The sequence below is a fragment of the Oncorhynchus mykiss genome, chromosome 16, assembly GCF_013265735.2.
Source record: "Oncorhynchus mykiss isolate Arlee chromosome 16, USDA_OmykA_1.1, whole genome shotgun sequence".
Taxonomy (NCBI): domain Eukaryota; kingdom Metazoa; phylum Chordata; class Actinopteri; order Salmoniformes; family Salmonidae; genus Oncorhynchus; species Oncorhynchus mykiss.
In genome coordinates this window covers 5,628,694-5,651,770 of record NC_048580.1, presented here as the reverse complement: position 1 = coordinate 5,651,770, position 23,077 = coordinate 5,628,694, and the positions used below count along the sequence as shown (strand labels likewise).

Sequence of the window (23,077 nt, the reverse complement as noted above, 5' to 3'; positions counted from 1 at the left end):
TCCCTGATACAGGACATGTTTTGCACATTGGCACATCAAAATGTACTGGGTGAAACAGAAGAAAACCATTGGCCCTCCCCAATACTCTGGGGGTGCAATGATGCCAGTTGATACACGTACACAGTCAGTCAGTAGTATATTAAATCCAGAAACCACTTTGGCTTCAACTGTCCATCTGTCCAGCTGCCCATCAGTCCAAAGGGAAGGTTTGAAGAGAGAGGATGTGGTTCTCTTTCTTCTATTCTTCTACCACTCCTTCCCCTCAGGCCCTGGAGACATGGACGTGTTCAGTGTTGCTAGCTCTTTCCCATCTTGGCGATCAGCTCGTCACAGATCTTGGTCAGTTCTTCGATCTCTTTGTTCTTTAAGGAAGAGAGACAAAACCAGGAGGTTAGAGTAATTCCGTGTTCATTTCGTCCCCCCCAAAATTGTGACTAAAATATTTGTATAGCCTTTAGCTCAGGGGGCTAACAGGAGACCTCGGTTTGAATCCTGTGTCCGTCACAAATAATGCGTGCACCCTGGGGCATTTATTGACAAAGCGTGATTATCTAGGACTTCATGGTCCCCCCCGTCCATGAAATCTTATCCATTGTGAAAAAAAAGGCTAAACTTATCCGAGATCAGTACCTTCTGCTCAAGAGTTCTCTCCAGTGAGTCCACCTTCATAGTCTCCTTCCTGAGAGAGGCCTGGTACGCTGCTGTCTCCTGACGGGACTTCATCCTCACCTGGGCGATGTCGGAGTTCGCCCTGAGATACACAAACAGGATGTTAGTGTCATGGTGGTCAGAACATACAGGATGTTAGTGTCATGATGAGAACATACAGGATGTTAGTGTCATGGTCAGAACATACAGGATGTTAGTGTCATGGTGGTCAGAACATACAGGATGTTAGTGTCATGGTGGTCAGAACATACAGGATGTTAGTGTCATGGTGGTCAGAACATACAGGATGTTAGTGTCATGGTGGTCAGAACATACAGGATGTTAGTGTCATGGTGGTCAGAACATACAGGATGTTAGTGTCATGGTGGTCAGAACATACAGGATGTTAGTGTCAATGTGGTCAGAACATACAGGATGTTAGTGTCATGGTGGTCAGAACATACAGGATGTTAGTGTCATGGTGGTCAGAACATACAGGATGTTAGTGTCATGGTGGTCAGAACATACAGGATGTTAGTGTCATGGTGGTCAGAACATACAGGATGTTAGTGTCATGGTGGTCAGAACATACAGGATGTTAGTGTCATGGTCAGAACATACAGGATGTTAGTGTCATGGTGGTCAGAACATACAGGATGTTAGTGTCATGGTGGTCAGAACATACAGGATGTTAGTGTCATGGTGGTCAGAACATACAGGATGTTAGTGTCATGGTGGTCAGAACATACACGATGTTAGTGTCATGGTGGTCAGAACATACACGATGTTAGTGTCATGGTGGTCAGAACATACACGATGTTAGTGTCATGGTCAGAACATACAGGATGTTAGTGTCATGGTGGTCAGAACATACAGGATGTTAGTGTCATGGTGGTTAGAACATACAGGATGTTAGTGTCATGGTGGTCATAACATACAGGATGTTAGTGTCATGGTGGTCAGAACATACACGATGTTAGTGTCATGGTGGTCAGAACATACAGGATGTTAGTGTCATGGTGGTCAGAACATACAGGATGTTAGTGTCATGGTGGTCAGAACATACAGGATGTTAGTGTCATGGTGGTCAGAACATACAGGATGTTAGTGTCATGGTGGTCAGAACATACAGGATGTTAGTGTCATGGTGGTCAGAACATACAGGATGTTAGTGTCATGGTGGTCAGAACATACAGGATGTTAGTGTCATGGTGGTCAGAACATACAGGATGTTAGTGTCATGGTAGTCAGAACATACAGGATGTTAGTGTCATGGTGGTCAGAGTGTGCGAGTGTGCGAGGTGCACTCACTTGTCTAGTTTCTCCTCGGCGTGGATCTTCAGGGCCTGGTAACGTTGTTCCTCCTTACGGACCCTGGACAGGTACTCCTGAGCGCATTTCTTCAGCACCTCCTCATTCTGAGAGACAGGTAAAGGAGAGAGAAAGAAAGTTTACACTTGCAAAGATCCTGTTTTGTGATTGGTCTAATTCTGTTAGAATTAATTCTAATTCTAATTCAGATTGGAAGTGTTTCTAGATAAGAGCATCTACTATATCACTAGAAGGTATACGGTAAGCAGACATACGTCATCGTCGACATTGATAGACAGCCATTAGCAGTGTGTGCGGTAGTAAGGTTGGTTGGTGTTTGTGTGTGTCTGTCCATGTGTCTGTGTGTAGGTATGTGTCTCTCTGTGTGTACCCACCTTGCGGTAGCCCTCGAGGACGTCCTTCAGCTTCTCGTAACGTCTGAACAGTTCAGCCAGACTCTTCTCTACAGAGTTGAGGTCTGAAAGAGCCTGGTCCTTCTCTATGATCAGCTGCTGGATGGTGTGGTGAGACAGAGACTTATCCTTCTGCTCATCGTCTGGAGGGAGGGAGGAGAGAGATGGAAGGAGGGAGAAGAGAGAGGAGAAAAGACAGAGAGAGAATAGAGAGAGGAGGAGGAGGAGAGAGAGAGACAGAGAGAGAGTGAGAGAGAGAGAGAGGACAGAGTGAGAATAGAAAGAGGAGGAGATAGCGAGAGAGAGAGAGGAGAGGACAGAGAGAGAATAGAGAGAGAGAGAGAGAGAGAGAGAGGACGAGAGAGAGAGAGAGGACGAGAGAGAGAGAGGACGAGAGAGAGAGAGGACGAGAGAGAGAGAGAGGACGAGAGTGAGAGAGAGAGAGAGAGAGAGAGGAGAGAGGACAGAGAGAGAATAGAGAGAGGATAGACATGAGATGGGAAGGAGGGGGGGATAGAGAGAGGGAGAGAGAGAGAGGATATAGATTAGATTGTATTCCTGGTACTTCACACACAGACACTAACACATTGTCATACGTAAAAAAGCCCAGCTATAGACACAGACGGACAGACACACACACACACACACACTTGCTCATATGCATATCAACATACACAACCCACATGCTTACTTACATACACACACACGAACACACACAGATTGGAAATCAATAAAAGCACAGTAGGTTCCTACAGTAGTTAATGACGCCTGCGTTAGGGACATTTTAGCATGAAGGCGATATTGATCAAGCGTGTATTTCTGGTGTGAAGCGTGCAGACAGAACAAACACTGAACGATGAGTGAAATGAACGAGATCCAGACTTCGGGAAAGAGCAACACACTGACATTGTAACGTTCCAACCCTATTCGAGCAGTGGTTAATGGGTAGCCTAGTGGTCAGAGTGTTGGACTAGTAACCGGAAGGTTGCAAGTTCAAAACCCCCGAGCTGACAAGGTACAAATCTGTCGTTCTGCCCCTGAACAGACAGTTAACCCACTGTTCCTAGGCCGTCATTGAAAATAAGAATTTGTTCTTAACTGACTTGCTTAGTTAAATAAAGATAAAATAACGAGTTAGTCAGTTTACAGGCTGGGAGACCAGGGTTATGGTAGAGAAATAAACATTCCGTTCTCTGGCGAACAGAATACATTTTAGAGTGGCCTTTTATATAACAGTGGTGTCTAATTTGACTATGTTTTCTGTCCTCAGCTTATGTAAAGCTTTGAAAGCCTGTTTGCAGATGAAGAGAGAAGTCCCAATGAACGGCACAAGAGTCTAAGGGTGTATATGCCTTGGGTTATATGTCTAGGCTTATCTACAGTATGTTAGCAAATGTTGTATACAAAAATACAGTTAAACACAATGTAGGAACCTATTACTGGAGCCATCCAACTCTGTTGGAGGTTCTGCTGGACTTAGAGGGTTTTGTTCCAGCCCAGCAATAACACACCTGATTCAACTTATCAAATCTAGTTGAGTTGATAATCAATTGTGCTTATTGCTGGGCTGGAATCGAAGTCTGCTCAGCCAGTAGATCAGGGATCAGTGGAACAACGTTGGCCAACGTTGGTATGCAGTTTTATGTTGTTCATCTGAAATGAGGCTTTAGTAATAACAGACTACTTGTTACTACTCAATTATATATTAATGTTTATGCTAACATGTTTAATCTTTACATACCAGTTATCTGCTGTTGTTTACACTAGCATGTCTAATATTTACATACAAGTTATCTGTTGTTGTTTACACTAATGTATAATCTTTACATACCAGTTATCTGTTGTTGTTTACACTAATGTCTAATCTTTACATACCAGTTATCTGTTGTTGTTTACACTAATGTTTAATATTTACATACCAGTTATCTGTTGTTGTTTACACTAATGTCTATTTTTTTTGTCTAGTTTTAAGATCTCTAATCTGTTTTCATATGATTGTCACTCTCTCTCAGTATATCAGCCACGTGAATCCATTGTGCAGCTTATCATATGACATGCATCGCCAACGCAGCCATAGGCCTACATTATGATGGCATTGCTGGCCTTATGGGCATCTGTCATCTGAAGCAGAGAATAGCTCAAACTCACACATTGTTTACATGTTGAGCTCTATGTTGTCAATTTAAAACATTAGACAACGTATATGAGGTGAATCATATATCAGATTGTGTACATGCCTTTTAAGTGCTGACATGTACAATTGTTTAGTGCAAATCCAACCCTTGTAATGTAGGTACAGTATGACAATAAGGAGATGACAGTCAGGCAACAGGCGATTAGCATTACAGCTAACAGTTAAACTACAGCAGATTAGCATTACAGAGCATTACAGCTAACATTTAGGCTACAGGAAATGAGCATTACAGCTAACAGTTAAACTACAGGCAATTAGCATTACAGCTAACAGTTAAACTACAGGAGATTAGCATTACAGCTAACATTTAGGCTACAGGAAATGAGCATTACAGCTAACAGTTAAACTACAGGTGATTAGCATTACAGCTAACAGTTAAACTACAGGAGATTAGCATTACAGAGCATTACAGCTAACATTTAGGCTACAGGAAATGAGCATTACAGCTAACAGTTAAATTACTAGCGATTAGCATTACAGCTAACATTTTATGAGGTTCATTTTAATTTATTGAATTAATTTGCTTGAAAAATTATTGCAGTTGTTCCCATCGATAGACAGTACATGGTTGCTCTATATATAACTGACCCTGAATAAGCTAGCGACTGGGCTAACACAGCTAACCTTTTAGGTCAATAATATGCTGTTTTTATTAACATTTTGCTGGCTTTATAATTGTGAGAGTGATTAATTAACTAGTAGCTTGCTAGTTAGTTATACCTAGGTAGCTTACAAGTTTAGTTGACTTTTCTTAAAACAAACCTTATTGTGGCTAGCTACTTCTTGTCCCTCATGCTAGCTTTTACAACCAATTATCACTTCAGAAACATCCCCCACAAAGCCAGCATTGTAGACCATTTCTCCCTTCTCGCTGCAGCTTTAACTCATCTCGAAACAACAGAGAAGCGAGCTGCAAACGTTCTAAAATGGTTTGAAAACCAGCGCACTGCAAACGTTCTAAAATGGTTTGAAAACCAGCGCACTGCAAACGTTCTAAAATGGTTTGAAAACCAGCGCACTGCAAATGTTCTAAAATGTTTTGAAAACCAGCGCACTGCAAACATTCTAAAATGGTTTGAAAATCAGCGCACTGAAAACGTTCTAAAATGGTTTAAAAACCAGCGCACTGCAAACGTTCTAAAATGGTTTGAAAACCAGCGCACTGCAAACATTCTAAAATGGTTTGAAAATCAGCGCACTGAAAACGTTCTAAAATGGTTTAAAAACCAGCACACTGCAAACATTCTAAAATGGTTTGAAAATCAGCGCACTGCAAATGTTCTAAAATGGTTTAAAAACCAGCGCACTGCAAACGTTCTAAAATGGTTTGAAAACCAGCGCACTGCAAACGTTCTAAAATGGTTTGAAAACCAGCGCACTGCAAACGTTCTAAAATGGTTTGTGAAACCCAGCGCACTGCAAACGTTCTAAAATGGTTTGAAAACCAGCGCACTGCAAACGTTCTAAAATGGTTTGTGAAACCCAGCGCACTGCAAACGTTCTAAAATGGTTTGAAAACCAGCGCACTGCAAACATTCTAAAATGGTTTGTGAAACCCAGCGCACTGCAAACGTTCTAAAATGGTTTGAAAACCAGCGCACTGCAAACGTTCTAAAATGGTTTGAAAACCAGCGCACTGCAAACGTTCTAAAATGGTTTGAAAACCAGCGCACTGCAAACGTTCTAAAATGGTTTGAAAACCAGCGCACTGCAAACGTTCTAAAATGGTTTGAAAACCAGCGCACTGCAAACGTTCTAAAATGGTTTGAAAACCAGCGCACTGCAAACGTTCTAAAATGGTTTGAAAACCAGCGCACTGCAAACGTTCTAAAATGGTTTGAAACCCCGTGGTTGTTTTGTTGTCACGTTTAGTCCTTACTACGGCACTCGGAGGAACAAGGCATTTGATTGGTTTGACGTGTTGCGAGGGTTCACTGATTTACATCAGGTTCCGACCCCTCTTTAGCTGATTTATACCATGAGACTTCCGACGAAGCTATGGTTTAACTAATTAATACTGCCAAGCTCACGTACGATCTCCAAGGACCTATACACACCGAACAGGGACTGTGTGTGTGTGTGTGTGTGTGTGTGTGTGTTAGGGAGAGAGAGTTAAAGGTTCCTGCTGTGTACTTCAGGGGAAGAAAGAACAAAAAGCGTGAAAGTCTCGCTTATGGAAATCTGGTGTTGTGTAGAAACTAACGAAGGTACACTTTCACCAGTTAGCTCACAGAAAAGTCTGGAAAAAAATGAAAGACAACAGAAATGGGAAGATGAATGTCACTTCTATCTCTCTTTTGACAGATGGATGTGATCTGAAGTCACAAACAACTAACGGGGCAGAGTCCTCGATACTCACCTGGCAGCCCTGTTACACAATAGGAGCAGCAGAACACAAAAGAAGGAGTTGTGTTATCAAGCTGGGAGGGCAGCAGGACACATGGGTTGGGAGTCAATCCGTTTCAAATCTAATTTCAATTAAAACGTGTCTCATAAACCAAGTTTCCATCCAATTGGCGACAGATTTTCATACGAATATTCTAAAATCTATATTAATAAAAATGTGCATAGTTTCCCACCAGAGATGAGTTTCCATCAAGTTGACTTATTGCGGATAAAAGTCTGTACCGAATTAAAAAAAATATCAGTTAAATGGGTTTCCATATAATTCTACTGAGCTACAGCCATATATTTATTTATTTATCTTGCTCCTTTGCACCCCAGTATCTCTACCTGCTCATTCATCTTCTGCCGATCTACCATTCCAGTGTTTAATTGCTATATTGTAATTACTTCGCCACCATGGCCTATTTATTTCCTTAACTTACCTCATTTGCACTCACTGTATATAGACTTTTTGTTTTCTTTTGTTTCACTGTATTATTGACTGTATGTTTGTTTTACTCCATGTGTAACTCTGTGTTGTTGTTTGTGTCACACTGCTATGCTTTATCTTGGCCAGGTCGCAGTTGTAAATGAGAACTTGTTCTCAACTAGCCTACCTGGTTAAATAAAGTTGAAATAAAAAATTTAAAAAAGATGTCTTTAAAGTTTACCAAGAATTTAGCTGTTTCCAGCAGTTTATGACCTTGTTTAATCCGACATGTAGGTCTACTTTACTCGCATAAAAAGGTTGAATGGAAATCGGCCTATCCCATCCATATCATTCAATACCCACTGCACAGGAATGGGAAAAGTACCCAATTAATTCAATTTAATTCATTAATTAAAGCATTTCCATTTCTAGCGTAATTTATTTTACAGACACAAAAAGATCCTGCCTTGTCTCGAGTATTTTGTTTTGTTGACATTTGGAAAGTTTACCGACAAAATGTTTTCTGTCGTGATTTTTTATTTTATCCGACTATACTATACTCACATAAAAAAGGTTGTCGGAAACTTGCTTATAGAGACAAATGTAGGAAAATTATAATTTACAGTTACTTCTTGGATTTACAGAACTGAATGAGAATTGACCCCAACCCTGCAGGACACGTGAGAGAGCAGTAGCCGTGGTAGAACAAAAAAAATGGCGGCTCACACCTTTTAGTGAGAGTGTCGAGTGTTGTACAGGGTTGGGGTCATTTTCAATTTGGTCCATTTCGTGAAGTAACCTGAAATTCCAATTCTAACTGTTTTCTCATAGAGAAGCATTCTGGACAATTGGAATTGGAATTTCTGTTAAAACTTCCTGGATTGATTGAAGTTGACCCCATATCCCTGATGCAATATGAACAATGGGAATGAAAATCTTATTAAAAAAAAATTAAAAATAAATTCAGAGCAGAGCTTCAGAAATGTTTCAGAGGTGGAAAGGGAGAAGTGAACGAGAGTAGTGAGATAAAAAGGACAACGAGTGAATCTTTGTTTGATCTGGAAGATAATAATAGCTGGAAAGCGTAGACCATTGACTTATTGTATGTCATACAATACAGAAAAACTGAAAGGTTTTGATGAGCAAAGTGGAAACACACTGTAGCTTGCATCACGTGGATTCATCTTTAAAAATGTACTATTAACATACTGAAAAGGTTGTGAGGAACAGCAAACCACATATTGGTATAGCAATCATGTACTGTATAAAACCCAGGTGCTATGCTGGGGTTGGTAGATTTATGTATGAGAAACTACACAGAGAAACACTCACCAATCATCTGTGCAATGGTCTTCTCATACTCTGCCACGATTCTCCTGTGAGCCACAAACGGCAAAGATTAATTAATTATAAACAGACACATTTTCTAGTGTTTGTTCTTTATCTTTCTTTCTTTATAAATCTAGAACGTTTCTTAAAGGCACACATGAGATCTCAGACAGGAAGTAATGTGTCAAAATACCAATCATGTGCTTTCTTCACAGAGGCAATCACGCACAGTGTTGTCACCCACAGGTGTGAGGTGGACGAGGCTATCTTTAAACCTTCATAAAGATAGCCTCGTCCACCTGTCTAAATCTTTGTTTTCACTGACTCCATTTCTCTTTCTCTCTCTCTCTCTCTCTCTGTGGCAATGCATTCAGTAAACTATATTAACATGGAAAGTAAACACTTCCATTGTCAAGGTAAACACATAACACCAATGGTCCAACATAAATATACTAGACTGTAAGTATTAAAGTGATAACAATGACAACGAGAATGTTAATCATATTAACTCCCTCTCTCTCCCCCTTCCCTCTGTCTCTGTCTCTCTCCCCCCCTCCCTCTGTCTCTGTCTCTGTCTCCCCCCTCCCTCTCTCTCTCTCTGTCTCCCCCTCCCTCTGTCTCTGTCTCTCTCTCTTTTTCTCTCTCTCCCTCTCTCTCTTTCTCTCCCTCTCTCTCTCTCCCACCTCCCTCTCTCTCTCTCTGTCTCCCCCCTCCCTCTCTCTCTCTCTGTCTCCCCCTCCCTCTGTCTCTGTCTCTCTCTCTTTTTATCTCTCCCTCTCTCTCTCTCTCTCTCTCTCTCTCCCCTTCTCTCTCTCTCCCCCTCCCTCTGTCTCTGTCTCTCTCTTTCTCTCCCTCTCTCTCTCTCCCCCCCTCTCTCTCTCTCTCTCTCTTTTTCTCTCCCTCTCTCTCTCTCTCTCTCTCTCCCCCTCCCTCCCTCCCCCTTCTCACTCTCTCCCTCTCCCTCTGTCTCTCTCTTTCTCTCTCTCTCTCTCTGTCTCTCTCCCTCTCCCTCTCTCCCTCTCTCCCCCTCTCTCTCCCCCTCCCTCTGTCTCTCTCTCTGTCTCTCTCTCCCTCTCTCTCTCTCCCCCTTCCTCTGTCTCTCTCTCCCTCCCTCTCTCTCCCCCCTCCCTCTCTCTCTCTCTCTCTCCCTCTCTCTGTCTCCCCCTCCCTCTCTCTCTCCCCCCCTCCCCCTCTCTCTCTCTCTGTTTCCCCCCCTCCCTCTGTCTCTTCTCTCTCCCTCCCTCTCTCTCCCCCTCCCTCTCTCTCTCTCTGTCTCCTCCCCCCTCCCTCTGTCTCTCAGCAGTTTGTGTCCCCATTAGAATTCCTTAAAAGTATATCCTTCCTCAATTTATCAAATGAATTACAGGCATGATGGGATAGGTGAACACACAGTGTACACAATGCCATTAATTTCTAAACAAATTACTTCAAGGAAGGGAGGAAGAAATGATAATAGCATTAATTTATTCATTTGTATTTTAAGGAGTTCAAATGAGGCCACAGCCTGTGTGCTAGTGCCTCTCTCTCTCGCTCTCTCTCGCTCTCTCTCTCTCTCTCTCTCTCTCTCTCTGCCTATGACAATGCTGCTTGTTTGGGGTTGCCAGAGAGTGGGTAGATTAGCCGGGCCTCCCCTCTTAGCTACTTAACCCTCCTTATCCCAATCAGCCTAATGATATAAGCCTATAGGCTCTCCTAGCCAGCTGGATCTCCACCCAATCCCAATCCACCTCCCCAAAACTCCACCACCACCCCAACCCTCCACCCCAAAACCACAACACCCCAAACCACCACCCCAACCCAACCCACCCCCCCAAAACCTGAACAACCCCAAATTCTAATATCCCATAACTCTTTACATGAATGCGGAACATTTCTTAACGAAGGGACCAACTAGTAACCAACGTCTCTGGTCCCATGAACCTGTACTTCGTTATCTTCAACCAAGCTGACGGACTGACAGGTGATCAACTCACCTCATCTCCAGCACTTCCTGTCGACTGTCCTCGTATTTCCTCTGCCACTCCAGTACCTCCTTCTCCTTGGACACGATCTGAAAGGTAGGATAAATAGGACTTTCTTAGGTACACATCACATGAAGAACTGTGAAGACATCGGGCCGTAGTGTTTATATTTACATCAGTATACAAAAAAAAAAATGCATGTGTTTTTATCTATATCATCTGCATTTGTATTGACTATACTGTTGAACGTCAACCTGTTCCTCCAATACTGTCATACAGTAAACTTCCCACAATGGATATGAACTTGACAGCAGTGAGTGGTTTGGGAGTAGGTCTAGAGGGGTACCTCTTCTCGTGCGATGCCCAGGGAGTGCTCCATGTCTTTGGGTGGGTAGGGGCTCTCCCTCTCCCCCTCTCCGTAGCCCGCTGTCCGGGTGTAGAGAGAACTCTTGGTATCCGCGCAGTCCCTGTCCAGTGTTGATGACATCACTTCTCTGTCTCTCTGCTGCTCACCGAAGCCAGGTCAGGGGAGAGGAGGAGGAGGAGGAGGAGGAGGAGGAGGAAGCGGAGGAAGAGGAAGAGGAGGAAGAGAAGGGGGAGAGACACAGGAACAGACCATTAGTTAGGTATCTGGTTGATCTAATGATGACAGAAAACTAGGGTTTCGTTCTGGAAGCTTTCCCAGAAACCCCAGTTGGAAGATTGTGGAATCCTCCATCCAGGATTTCTGGAAAACCTGGGAAAGTTACCTGCACTTTAAACCCCTAAAGACAATGCACACTCTTTGTAGGATCCTGAACCAAACCAAGCCACAAGGCTGCATCATATCGGATCAGAAAGATGCCCCAAACCAAGATGCTCCACACCAAGATGCCCCAAACCACGGCCAAACTCAATATGCAAAATGATGCAGCCTCTGTAATGATGCTCTTGGAGACTTAGGCAGCTGGTAGCAACATGTTTGGATGGAGCAGTCCTCAATGCCAGTGATTGGCTGATGCTGCAACAGCTTGGCTGTAATTGGGTCTAGGCAGGGGAAAGAGGCGGGATATGTCTACTGATAGATGAATGCTGCATGATACTGGAGAGGGACAGGGATAGGTAGTAGCACAATGTTAGTGTCATGAATCACGTGACTAAGCGCATCACAATGTCAGAGGAAGCTGTTATGATTTTGATAGGTGTAAAAGTTCCTGTGTAAAACACTTGATTTCCAATCTGACCTGGAACCAGTTTTATATGAACACATCTAACTTCCACTGACTGTATGTCTCCACTGCCCACAGGTTAGAGTAATTGAAGAGGCGGCAGGGTCGCCTAGTGGTTAGAGCGTTGGGCTAGTAACCGGAAGGTTGCAAGTTCAAATCCCCGAGCTGAAAAGGTCTGTCGTTCTGCCCCTGAACAGGCTGTTAACCCACTGTTCCTAGGCTGTCATTGAAAATAAGAATTTGTTCTTAACTGACTTGCCTAGTTAAATAAAGGTTAAAAAAAAATTTGACAGGGTTTTTCCATATTAGACAAGTTCAGTAGCGCTTGGTCCCATACAGCAGAACATCAACTTGGATACTTTTTTAAACTAAAAAACATGAAATGTCTGAACACAGAATCTGATTATGACATCATAACACAGAATCTGATTATGACATCATAACACAGAATCTGATTATGACATCATAACACAGAATCTGATTATGACATCATAACCCAGAATCTGATCATAGAGTTGCGCCCCCCCCCCCCCCCCCCCCCCCCCAAAAGAAAACAGTCGTGGATGGTTTAATCCTCCCTGTGGGGGATTAGGGGATTGGGGCCTCATGGGGGTGTGGGAGACTTAAAGCCCCACTAATACAGTAGTCCTGTGTTGGGTCTTGCTGCAGCATTTAACCACTAATACCTTTCTTATTCTATAGTATGATATTATAACACTGGCTCTACTGCTTAAGGTCCATAGAGACAACCTGTAGCAGTTGTATGGATAAGCAGGTCCAAGAAGACTTGGTAGTCTTAGGGATTGGACCTCAGTCCCCAAGACAGCCACCAACTGCGCTAGCCAATATACTGTAGAGCCAAAGACTGGATTTGATTAGTATCCCCATTAACTGAGGCCTTGATGACAGCTGGTATTCCTGAGGATTGGCTCAGTCAACCTGCCACCAACTGGGTAAGCAGCCCTCTCTGTCCAGATTTAAATAATGAACATCCAGGTACATCCCTTGGACAGGATACTAGTCTATCTCTGGGCCTTACCCCATATCCATCCCCTTAATGTCAAGTAGAGACTGTAACCCATATCCATCCCCTTAATGTCAAGTAGAGACCGTACCCCATATCCATCCCCTTAATGTCAAGTAGAGATCGTACCCCATATCTTCCCATTAGTGTCAAGAAGAGACCGTAACCCATATCCATCCCCTTATCGGTGTCCCTTCCACGGGACGGTTGAGCTAACGTAGGCTAATGTGATTAGCATGAGGTTGTAAGCAATAAGAACATTTCCCAGGATATAGACTTTTTTATTGTGTTACACTCTCCTACATTCATTTCACATTTCCACAAACTTCAAAGTGTTTCCTTTCAAATGGTACCAAGAATATGCATATCCTTGCTTCAGGGCCTGAGCTACAGGCAGTTAGATTTGGGGATGTCATTTTAGGTGAACATTTTTAAAAAGGGGAGGATCCTTAAGAGTATCCATCATTTTCACTTGTCTGACCACTTGCATGATGACAAGTTTCTCACACAACTGGCCTGTCTGGGCGATGTTTTTTCTCACCTGAATGATCTGAATCTAAGATTACAGGGACTCGCCGCAACTATATTCAATGTACGGGACAAAATTGAGGCTATGATTAAGAATTTGGAGCTCTTCTCTGTCTGCATTAACAAGGACAACACACAGGTCTTTCCATCGTTGTATGATTTTTTTGTGTGCAAATGAACTCAAACTTACGGACAATGTCAAATGTGATATTGTGAAGCACCTAAGTGAGCTGGGTATGCAATTACGCAGGTACTTTCCCCAAACGGACGACAAAAACAACTGGATTCGTTATCCGTTTCATGCCCTGCCTCCAGTCCACTTACTGATATCTGAACAAGAGAGCCTCATCAAATTGAAACAAGTGGTTCTGTGAAAATTGAATTTAATCAGAAGTCACTGCCAGATTTCTGGATTGGGCTGCGCTCAGAGTGTCCTGCCTTGGCAAATCGTGCTGTTAAGACACTGATGCCCTTTGCAACCACGTACCTATGTGAGAGAGGATTCTCGGCCCTCACTAGCATGAAAAATAAAAACAGGCACAGAATGTGTATGGAAAATGATTTAAGACTGAGACTCTCTCCAACACAACCCAACATTGTAGAGTTATGTGCATCCTTTCAAACACACCCTTCTCATTAACCTGTGGTGAGTTATTCTCAATTTTATATGAACAAATAAGGTTTTATATGTAAGATGGTTCAATACAGAGCAAAATGATTGATTATTATTATATTCTTATTTGTGCCCTGGTCCTTTAAGAGCTCTTTGTCACTTCCCACGAGCCGCGTTGTGACAAAAACTCACACTCATTCTTGTGTTTAATAAATGTATCGTATAGTGTGTGTGTGTGGCAGGCTTACAATGACGGCAAGAAACAACATTTGAGATTGCACTGACCCTGGTTGTCACGCCCTGACCATAGTTTGCTTTGTATGTTTATAGGTTTTGTTTGGTCAGGGTGTGATCTGAGTGGGCATTCTATGTTGGATGTCTAGTTTGTCTGTTTCTGTGTTTGGGCCTGATATGGTTCTCAATCAGAGGCAGGTGTTAGTCGTTGTCTTTGGTTGGGAACCATATTTAGGTAGCCTGTTTTGTCATTGTGGGTTGTGGGTGATTGTCTATGTTAGTTGCTTGTGTTCAGCACAGCTCTTATAGCGTCACGGTCGTTTTCGTTTATTGTTTTTGTATTCAGTGTTTTCTTTAATTAAAATATCATCATGAACACATGCATGGTTTGCTAACTACCTCTCTCAAAGAGTGCAGTGTATAAAGTCAGAACATCTGCTATCTCAGCCACTGCCTGTCACTAAGGGAGTACCCCATGGCTCGATCCTAGATCCCACGCTCTTCTCAATTTACATCAACATCAACATACTGGTCAGGCAGTAGGATGCTCTCTCATCCATATATATTCAGATGATACATACTCAGCTGGCCCCTCCCAGGATTGTGTGTTAAACACTATGCAACAAGTCTTTCTTAGTGTCCATCAAGCTATTTCTCTGCCCTTAAACTTGTTCTGAAAACCTCCAAAACTAAGGTCATGTGGTTTGGTAAGAAGAATCCTCCTCTCCCCACCGATGTGATTACTACCTCTGAGGGTTTAGAGCTTGAGGTAGTCACCTCATACAAGTACTTGGGAGTATGGCTAGACGGTACACTGTCCTTCTCTCAGCACATATCAATGCCGCAGGCTAAAGTTAAATATAGACTTGGTTTCCTCTATCGTAATCACTCCTTTCACCCCAGCTGCCAAACTATTTTAACATTTTTTATTTAACTAGGCAAGTCAGCTAAGAACAAATCCTTATTTACAGTGACGGCCTACCCCGGCCAAACCTTAACGTGGACGATGCTGGGCCAGTTGTGATACAGCCTGGAATCAAACCAGGGTCTGTAGTGACACCTCTAGCACTGAGATGCAGTGCCTTAAACAGCTGCGCCACTCGGGAGATCTGATTAACCCTGATTCAGATGACCAACCTACACATGCTAAATTACGGAGACGTCATTTATAGATCGGCAGGTAAGGGTGCTCTCGAGCGACTAGATGTTCTTTACCATTCGGCCATTAGATTTGCCACCAATGCTCCTTATAGGACACATCACTGCACTCTATACTCCTCTGTAAACTGGTCATCTCTGTATACCCGTCGCAAGACCCACTGGTTGATGCTTATTTATAAAACCCTCTTAGGCCTCACTCCCCCTTATCTGAGATATCTACTGCAGCCCTCATCCTCCACAACACCCGTTCTGTCAGTCACATTCTGTTAAAGGTCCCCAAAGCAAACACATCCCTGGGTCTCTCCTCTTTTCAGTTCGCTGCATCTAGCGACTGGAACGAGCTGCAACAAACACTCAAACTGGACAGTTTTATCTCCATCTCTTCATTCAGTATTAATGCTAAATTGTAATTATTTGTATAATTATTTATTGCCTTACCTCCCTACTCTTCTACATTTGCACACACTGCATATAGATCTTCTGTTTTTATTTTCTATTGTGTTATTGACTGTACATTTGTTTATGTGTAACTCTGTGTTGTTGTTGCACTGCTTTGCTTTATCTTGGCCAGGTCGCAGTTGTAAATGAGAACTTGTTCTCAACTGGTCTACCTGGTTAAATAAAGGTGAAATATATATATATATATATATTTTTATAATAAATTCAGACTCAATCATGGACACTCTTACTGACAGTTGTGGCTGCTTCACGTGATGTATTGTTGTCTCTACCTTCTTGTCTTTGTGCTTTTGTATGTGCCCAATAATGTTTGTACCATGTTTTGTGCTGCTACCATGTGCTGCTACCATGTTGTGCTGCTGCCATGTTGTTGTCATGTTGTGTTGCAACAGGGGGGCCTTTTGCCAACGGCCCTATCTCCTGACTAGGCTTACCCAACGGACCTATCTCCTGACTAGGCCTAGCCAACAGACCTATCTCCTGACTAGGCTTACCCAACAGACCTATCTCCTGACTAGTCCTACCCAACGGCCCTATCTCCTGACTAGGCTTACCCAACGGGCCTATCTCCTGACTAGGCTTACCCAACAGACCTATCTCCTGACTAGGCTTACCCAACAGAGCTATCTCCTGACTAGGCTTACCCAACAGACCTATCTCCTGACTAGTCCTACCCAACGGCACTATCTCCTGACTAGGCTTACCCAACGGCCCAATCTCCTGACTAGGCTTACCCAACGGACCTATCTTAACTTTCATCTGGTGTGACTACACATAGTTTCACTACAGACCTTAGATGGAAGATAAATGAACCATCTGTATCTGGAAACTTCTACTGACTTCTCTTCAGAAGCAAGGCGGCAAAGATGTGGGGGCTTGTTGGGTTATTTTAGGAGACAAAGTCAGTCAGTCAGAAAACAGGAATGTGAGATCACAGATAAAAGGCTCAAGAGTAGCTGATCATCCTGCTTCACTCTCTCCCATCAGATTGAGGGATGAGGAGGGTTACAAAATACTGGTTACTCTCCCAAAATTCCCAGGTCACGTTAGTGTTAATGGATGCCTCTCATGCTCAGGCCGGTAGCCGACATGCTCAGGCGGGTAGCCGACATGTTCAGGCCGGTAGCCGACATGTTCAGGCCGGTAGCCGACATGTTCAGGCCGGTAGCCTCTCATGTTCAGGCCGGTAGCCGACATGTTCAGGCCGGTAGCCGACATGCTCAGGCCGGTAGCCGACATGTTCAGGCCGGTAGCCGACATGTTCAGGCCGGAAGCCGACATGCTCAGGCCGGTAGACGACATGTTCAGGCCGGTAGCCGACATGTTCAGGCCGGTAGCCGACATGCTCAGGCCGGTAGACGACATGTTCAGGCCGGTAGCCGACATGTTCAGGCCGGTAGCCGACATGCTCAGGCCGGTAGCCGACATGTTCAGGCCGGTAGCCGACATGTTCAGGCCGGTAGCCGACATGCTCAGGCCGGTAGCCGACATGTTCAGGCCGGTAGCCGACATGTTCAGGCCGGTAGCCGACATGTTCAGGCCGGTAGCCGACATGTTCAGGCCGGTAGCCGACATGTTCAGGCCGGTAGCCGACATGTTCAGGCCGGTAGCCGACATGTTCAGGCCGGTAGCCGACATGTTCAGGCCGGTAGCCAAAATGTTCAGGCCGGTATCCGAAATGTTCAGGCCGGTATCCGAAATGTTCAAGCCGGTAGCCGAAATGTTCAGGCCGGTATCCGAAATGTTCAGGCCGGTAGCCGAAATGTTCAGGCCGGTAGCCGAAATGTTCAGGCCGGTAGCCGACATGTTTGATACACAGCCAAGAAAAGAAAGGCCCAGCACTCTTTAAGTTAATTGGTTCAGGAGAATGGAGGTCAGGGTCTGGAAGCCGTGTTAGTGATGTCACACGGGGAAAAAAGGGGAGGGGCAGAGACGGTTGATGTTGCTGTTATTGTTTAGTAACGGCCATGGGTTCACACACACACAATGGTGTGACTAGAAGGGGGAGGGGGAGGCAGGCTGAGACACGCTCATGCTGCTCACACACACACACACACACACACACACACACACACACACACACACACACACACACACACACACACACACACACACACACACACACACACAGAGAGAGAGAGAGCAGGTACAGGTGCAGGCTGACTCAGCTCAGTACCTGGGGGGTGACAGTGGAGAGGGAGGGGCTGTCTGAGATGTATTTGGCTACCTGAAGAGCCTCTATCCTCAGAGCAGCTAGAACCAGTTCCTCCTGAGACGCAGGTAAGAGGGAGGAAGAGAGAGGAAGGGGTGGAGGCGGGGGGAGAGGGAGGGAGGAAGAGAGAGGAAGGGGGAGGGGGGAGGAGGAGGAGGGGGTGTTGCGGGAGGGTGGAGGAAAGGGGCAGGGGGGAGACATACAGAACCAGAAGTTGAGTTACACACACCTAGGCTGCTTACTTCTCAGCTACAGTACCCACTCTCACCCAGAGAACCCACATTCTCACCTACAGTACCCACATTCTCACCTACAGTACCCACATTCTCACCTACAGTACCCACATTCTCAGCTACAGCACCCACATTCTCACCTACAGTACCCACACTCTCACCTACAGTACCCACATTCTCAGCTACAGTACCCACATTCTCACCTACAGTACCCAGACTCTCACCTACAGTACCCACACTCTCACCTACAGTACCCACACTCTCACCTACAGTACCCACATTCTCACCTACAGTACCCACTCTCACCTACAGTACCCACTCTCACCTACAGTACCCACACTCTCACCTACAGTACCCACACTCTCACCTACAGTACACACACTCTCACCTACAGTACCCACACTCTCACCTACAGTATCCACACTCTCACCTACAGTATCCACACTCTCACCTACAGTACCCACATTCTCACCTATAGTACCCACACTCTCACCTACAGTACCCACACTCTCACCTACAGTACCCACATTCTCACCTATAGTACCCACATTCTCACCTACAGTACCCACACTCTCACCTACAGTACCCACTCTCAACTACAGTACCCACTCTCACCTACAGTACCCACATTCTCACCTACAGTACCCACACTCTCACCTACAGTACCCACTCTCACCTACAGTACCCACACTCACCTACAGTACCCACACTCTCACCTACAGTACCCACACTATCACCTACAGTACCCACTCTCACCTACAGTAACCACACTCTCAACTACAGTACCCACTCTCACCTAAAGTACCCACACTATCACCTACAGTACCCACTCTCACCTACAGTAACCACTCTCTCACCTTATGACTCAACGATGTATCAATAACAACAGACTAGACAACAGACTGGACAACTGACTAGGCAACTGACTAGACAACATATTACAGAACAGACTTGACAACAGTCTAGACAACATATTAGAAAAAAGACTAGACAACAGACTACACTACAGACTAGACAACAGACTAGACAACATATTAGAAAAAAGACTAGACAACAGACTAGACAACTTATGGAAAACAAACTAGACAACAGACTAGATGACAGACTAGACAACATATTTTTAAACAGACTAGACAACTGACTAGACAACAGACTAGACAATAGACTAGACAACAGACTAGACAACTGACTAGACAATAGACTAGACAACAGACTAGACAACAGACTAGACAGACCACAGACTAGACAACAGACTAGAAAACAGACTAGACAACAGACTAGACAATAGACTAGACAACAGACTAGACAACTGACTAGACAATGGACTAGACAACAGACTAGACAACAGACTAGACAACAGACTAGACAAATGACTAGACAAGAGACTAGACAACAGACTAGACAACAGACTAGACAACAGACTAGACAACAGACTAGACAACTGACTAGACAACAGACTAGACAACTGACTAGACAACAGACTAGACAACAGACTAGACAACAGACTAGACAACAGACTAGAAAACAGACTAGACAACAGACTAGACAACAGACTAGACAACAGACTAGACAACAGACTAGACAACAGACTAGACAACAGACTAGACAATAGACTAGACAATAGACTAGACAACAGACTAGACAGACAACAGACTAGATAGACAACAGACTAGACAATAGACTAGACAACAGACTAGACAATAGACTAGACAATAGACTAGACAACAGACTAGACAGACAACAGACTAGACAACAGACTAGACAACAGACTAGACAATAGACTAGACAACAGACTAGATAGACAACAGACTAGACAATAGACTAGACAACAGACTAGACAATAGACTAGACAATAGACTAGACAACAGACTAGACAGACAACAGACTAGACAATAGACTAGACAATAGACTAGACAACAGACTAGACAGACAACAGACTAGACAACAGACTAGACAACAGACTAGACAACAGACTAGACAACAGACTATAAAACAGACTAGACAACAGACTAGACAACAGACTAGACAACAGACTAGACAACAGACTAGACAATAGACTAGACAATAGACTAGAAAACAGACTAGACAACAGACTAGACAACAGACTAGACAACAGACTAGACAACAGACTAGACAACTGACTAGACAACAGACTAGACAATAGACTAGACAACAGACTAGACAGACAACAGACTAGACAACAGACTAGACAACAGACTAGACAACAGACTAGACAACAGACTAGACAACAGACTAGACAACAGACTAGACAATAGACTAGACAATAGACTAGAAAACAGACTAGACAACAGACTAGACAACAGACTAGACAACAGACTAGACAACAGACTAGACAACAGACTAGAAAACATGTTGAAAACAAAGAGAGACATACACATTAGAGTAAACACAGACAATCTCATTTATCAATAATATAACTACGATTTATCAATAATATAACTACGATTTATCAATAATATAACTACGATTTATCAATAGTATAACTACGATTTATCAATAGTATAACTACGAGGGATAGAGAGGATCCAAACGGGAAGGAGGTTGGCACACGAGGGAGGGGAGCACAGCACACTGTCTGACTCTAATCAACTGAGGGAGGACTCTGACTCTAATCAACCGAGGGAGGGGAGCACAGCACACTGTCTGACTCTAATCAACACACCTGTAGTTTGAGTGCGAAGGCAGTGGGGTTGGTCTCTGCCAGGTCAGTCTCCACAGCCTCCAGGTAGGCTAGGGGGTCAGGGCACTCAGACAGCCTGGCTAAGAAGGGTACGTCTGGGGATGGGCCAGGGGCTGGACCTTGGGCCTCCATAGAGCCCTGGGTAGGTTTCTACAGAGGTTGGCAGCAGGGAGGGGGAGGAGGGCCAGGAGCGGGGCGAGGAGCGGGGCATGGAGGGGGTCAGCATTGCGAAGCAAAGCATTGCGCATTGTCAGCAGGAGGTTGGGAGCTGGGTAGCTGAGACTGAGGTGTGTTGTTTGTAGCTGGCTGGTAGGTAGCTTATGGTAGTTAGTTTATGGTAGCTACCTTATGGTAGCTATGTTATGGTTGAAACTTTATGGTAGTTACCTTCTGGTAGTTACCTTCTGGTAGTTAGTTTATGGTAGTTATCTTCTAGTAGTTACTTTATGGTAGTTACCTACTAGTAGTTACCTTCTGGTAGTTAGTTTATGGTAGTTATCTTCTAGTAGTTACTTTATGGTAGTTACCTTCTGGTAGTTAGTTACCTTATGGTAGTTACTTTGTGGTAGCTAACTTATGACAGGGCTTTCAGAGTAGCTGATGAGGTTTATGTACCTATTGAGCATCAACTTCTGCGTCTACACCCAAGGCTATACCGTACAGTATTTAGGGTTGTCATTGTCGCCCTCTAGTGTCTACATGACCACATGACAATAACACAAACAGCCAGGTGGTATGGATTAAGAGAGGCCTCGGCATAGTGAACCCGGGAAAGAACATCTGACGTAACATTGTATCCTGAGAGGAGCCTGATGCAAACAACTGTCACATGCAGATGAAAGATGATGAGAAACATACTGTAAATGCAATGATACATTTTCTTCTGGATTTTGTTTTGCTTTAGTGAGGTAGATTGACAGCCAGGCAGTTCAGTGCTGTTCTACTCACCGCACCATGCTCAATGTCTGTGCTCTGTGTCCGGCTAAGTGACTGGCTCTCTCTCTTCCTGGTCTTCTCTTTCTCTCCAGTGGACCCCTCAAGACCGGGTCGAGACCCTTCTGGACCAGGTCTGGAGCCCAGCACAGGAGTCTTCATCTGGGCTGTGATCTGGGCCTCTATCTCCTCAAAACTCCTACTTGGAGGGGGAGAGAGAGAGAGAGGGAAGGAGGGATAAGGAAAATTATAGAGAATATATCTGGGTATGTGGGTGTGCGTTTATGGATAATGTGTTTGTTATGTGGTAAATCGACAAGTGCAATAACAACTGAAAGCGGTAGTGAGGAACAGCAGGTAGCCTAGTGGTTAGAGTGTAGGGACGGCAGGTAGCCTAGTGGTTAGAGTGTAGGGGCGGCAGGTAGCCTAGTGGTTAGAGTGTAGGGGCGGCAGGTAGCCTAGTGGTTAGAGTGTAGGGACGGCAGGTAGCCTAGTGGTTAGAGTGTAGGGACGGCAGGTAGCCTAGTGGTTAGAGTGTAGGGGTGGCAGGTAGTCTAGTGGTTAGAGTGTAGGGGCGGCAGGTAGCCTAGTGGTTAGAGTGTAGGGGTGGCAGGTAGTCTAGTGGTTAGAGTGTAGGGGCGGCAGGTAGCCTAGTGGTTAGAGTGTAGGGACGGCAGGTAGCCTAGTGGTTAGAGTGTAGGGACGGCAGGTAGTCTAGTGGTTAGAGTGTAGGGACGGCAGGTAGCCTAGTGGTTAGAGTGTAGGGACGGCAGGTAGTCTAGTGGTTAGAGTGTAGGGACGGTAGGTAGTCTAGTGGTTAGAGTGTAGGGACGGCAGGTAGTCTAGTGGTTAGAGTGTAGGGACGGCAGGTAGCCTAGTGGTTAGAGTGTAGGGACGGCAGGTAGCCTAGTGGTTAGAGTGTAGGGACGGCAGGTAGCCTAGTGGTTAGAGTGTAGGGACGGCAGGTAGCCTAGTGGTTAGAGCGTTGGACTAGTAATCCGAAAGGTTGCTGGATGGAATCCCTGAGCTGACAAGGTAAAAATGTGTTGTTCTTCCCCTGAGTAAGGCAGTTAACCCACTGTTCCCTGGGCGCTGTGGAA

The 23,077-nt window shown here is 44.5% G+C and overlaps 1 protein-coding gene across 14 annotated transcripts in view; it reads right to left on the bottom strand.

The window, feature by feature from the left end:
• tacc2 (transforming, acidic coiled-coil containing protein 2) overlaps positions 1-23,077 on the bottom strand; it is a 115,945-nt gene that overhangs the window by 1,101 nt on the left and 91,767 nt on the right. For 5 of the 14 annotated variants that reach the window (XM_036946028.1, XM_036946025.1, XM_036946021.1 and 2 more), the window contains exons 9-19: positions 21,993-22,179; positions 21,027-21,194; positions 18,075-18,167; positions 11,018-11,176; positions 10,684-10,760; positions 8,714-8,757; positions 6,926-6,934; positions 2,355-2,515; positions 1,960-2,066; positions 631-751; positions 1-362 (exon numbers count right to left, since the gene is read on the bottom strand). The exon at positions 1-362 is cut by the window's left edge and continues 1,101 nt beyond it. In XM_036946028.1, coding sequence (XP_036801923.1) covers positions 297-362; positions 631-751; positions 1,960-2,066; positions 2,355-2,515; positions 6,926-6,934; positions 8,714-8,757; positions 10,684-10,760; positions 11,018-11,176; positions 18,075-18,167; positions 21,027-21,194; positions 21,993-22,179 — 1,192 coding nt within the window. In that variant the 3' untranslated portion in view covers positions 1-296. The remainder of the gene's footprint in view (positions 363-630; positions 752-1,959; positions 2,067-2,354; positions 2,516-6,925; positions 6,935-8,713; positions 8,758-10,683; positions 10,761-11,017; positions 11,177-18,074; positions 18,168-21,026; positions 21,195-21,992; positions 22,180-23,077) is intronic. The other 9 variants (XM_036946017.1, XM_036946020.1, XM_036946023.1 and 6 more) reach the window with 8 other exon arrangements.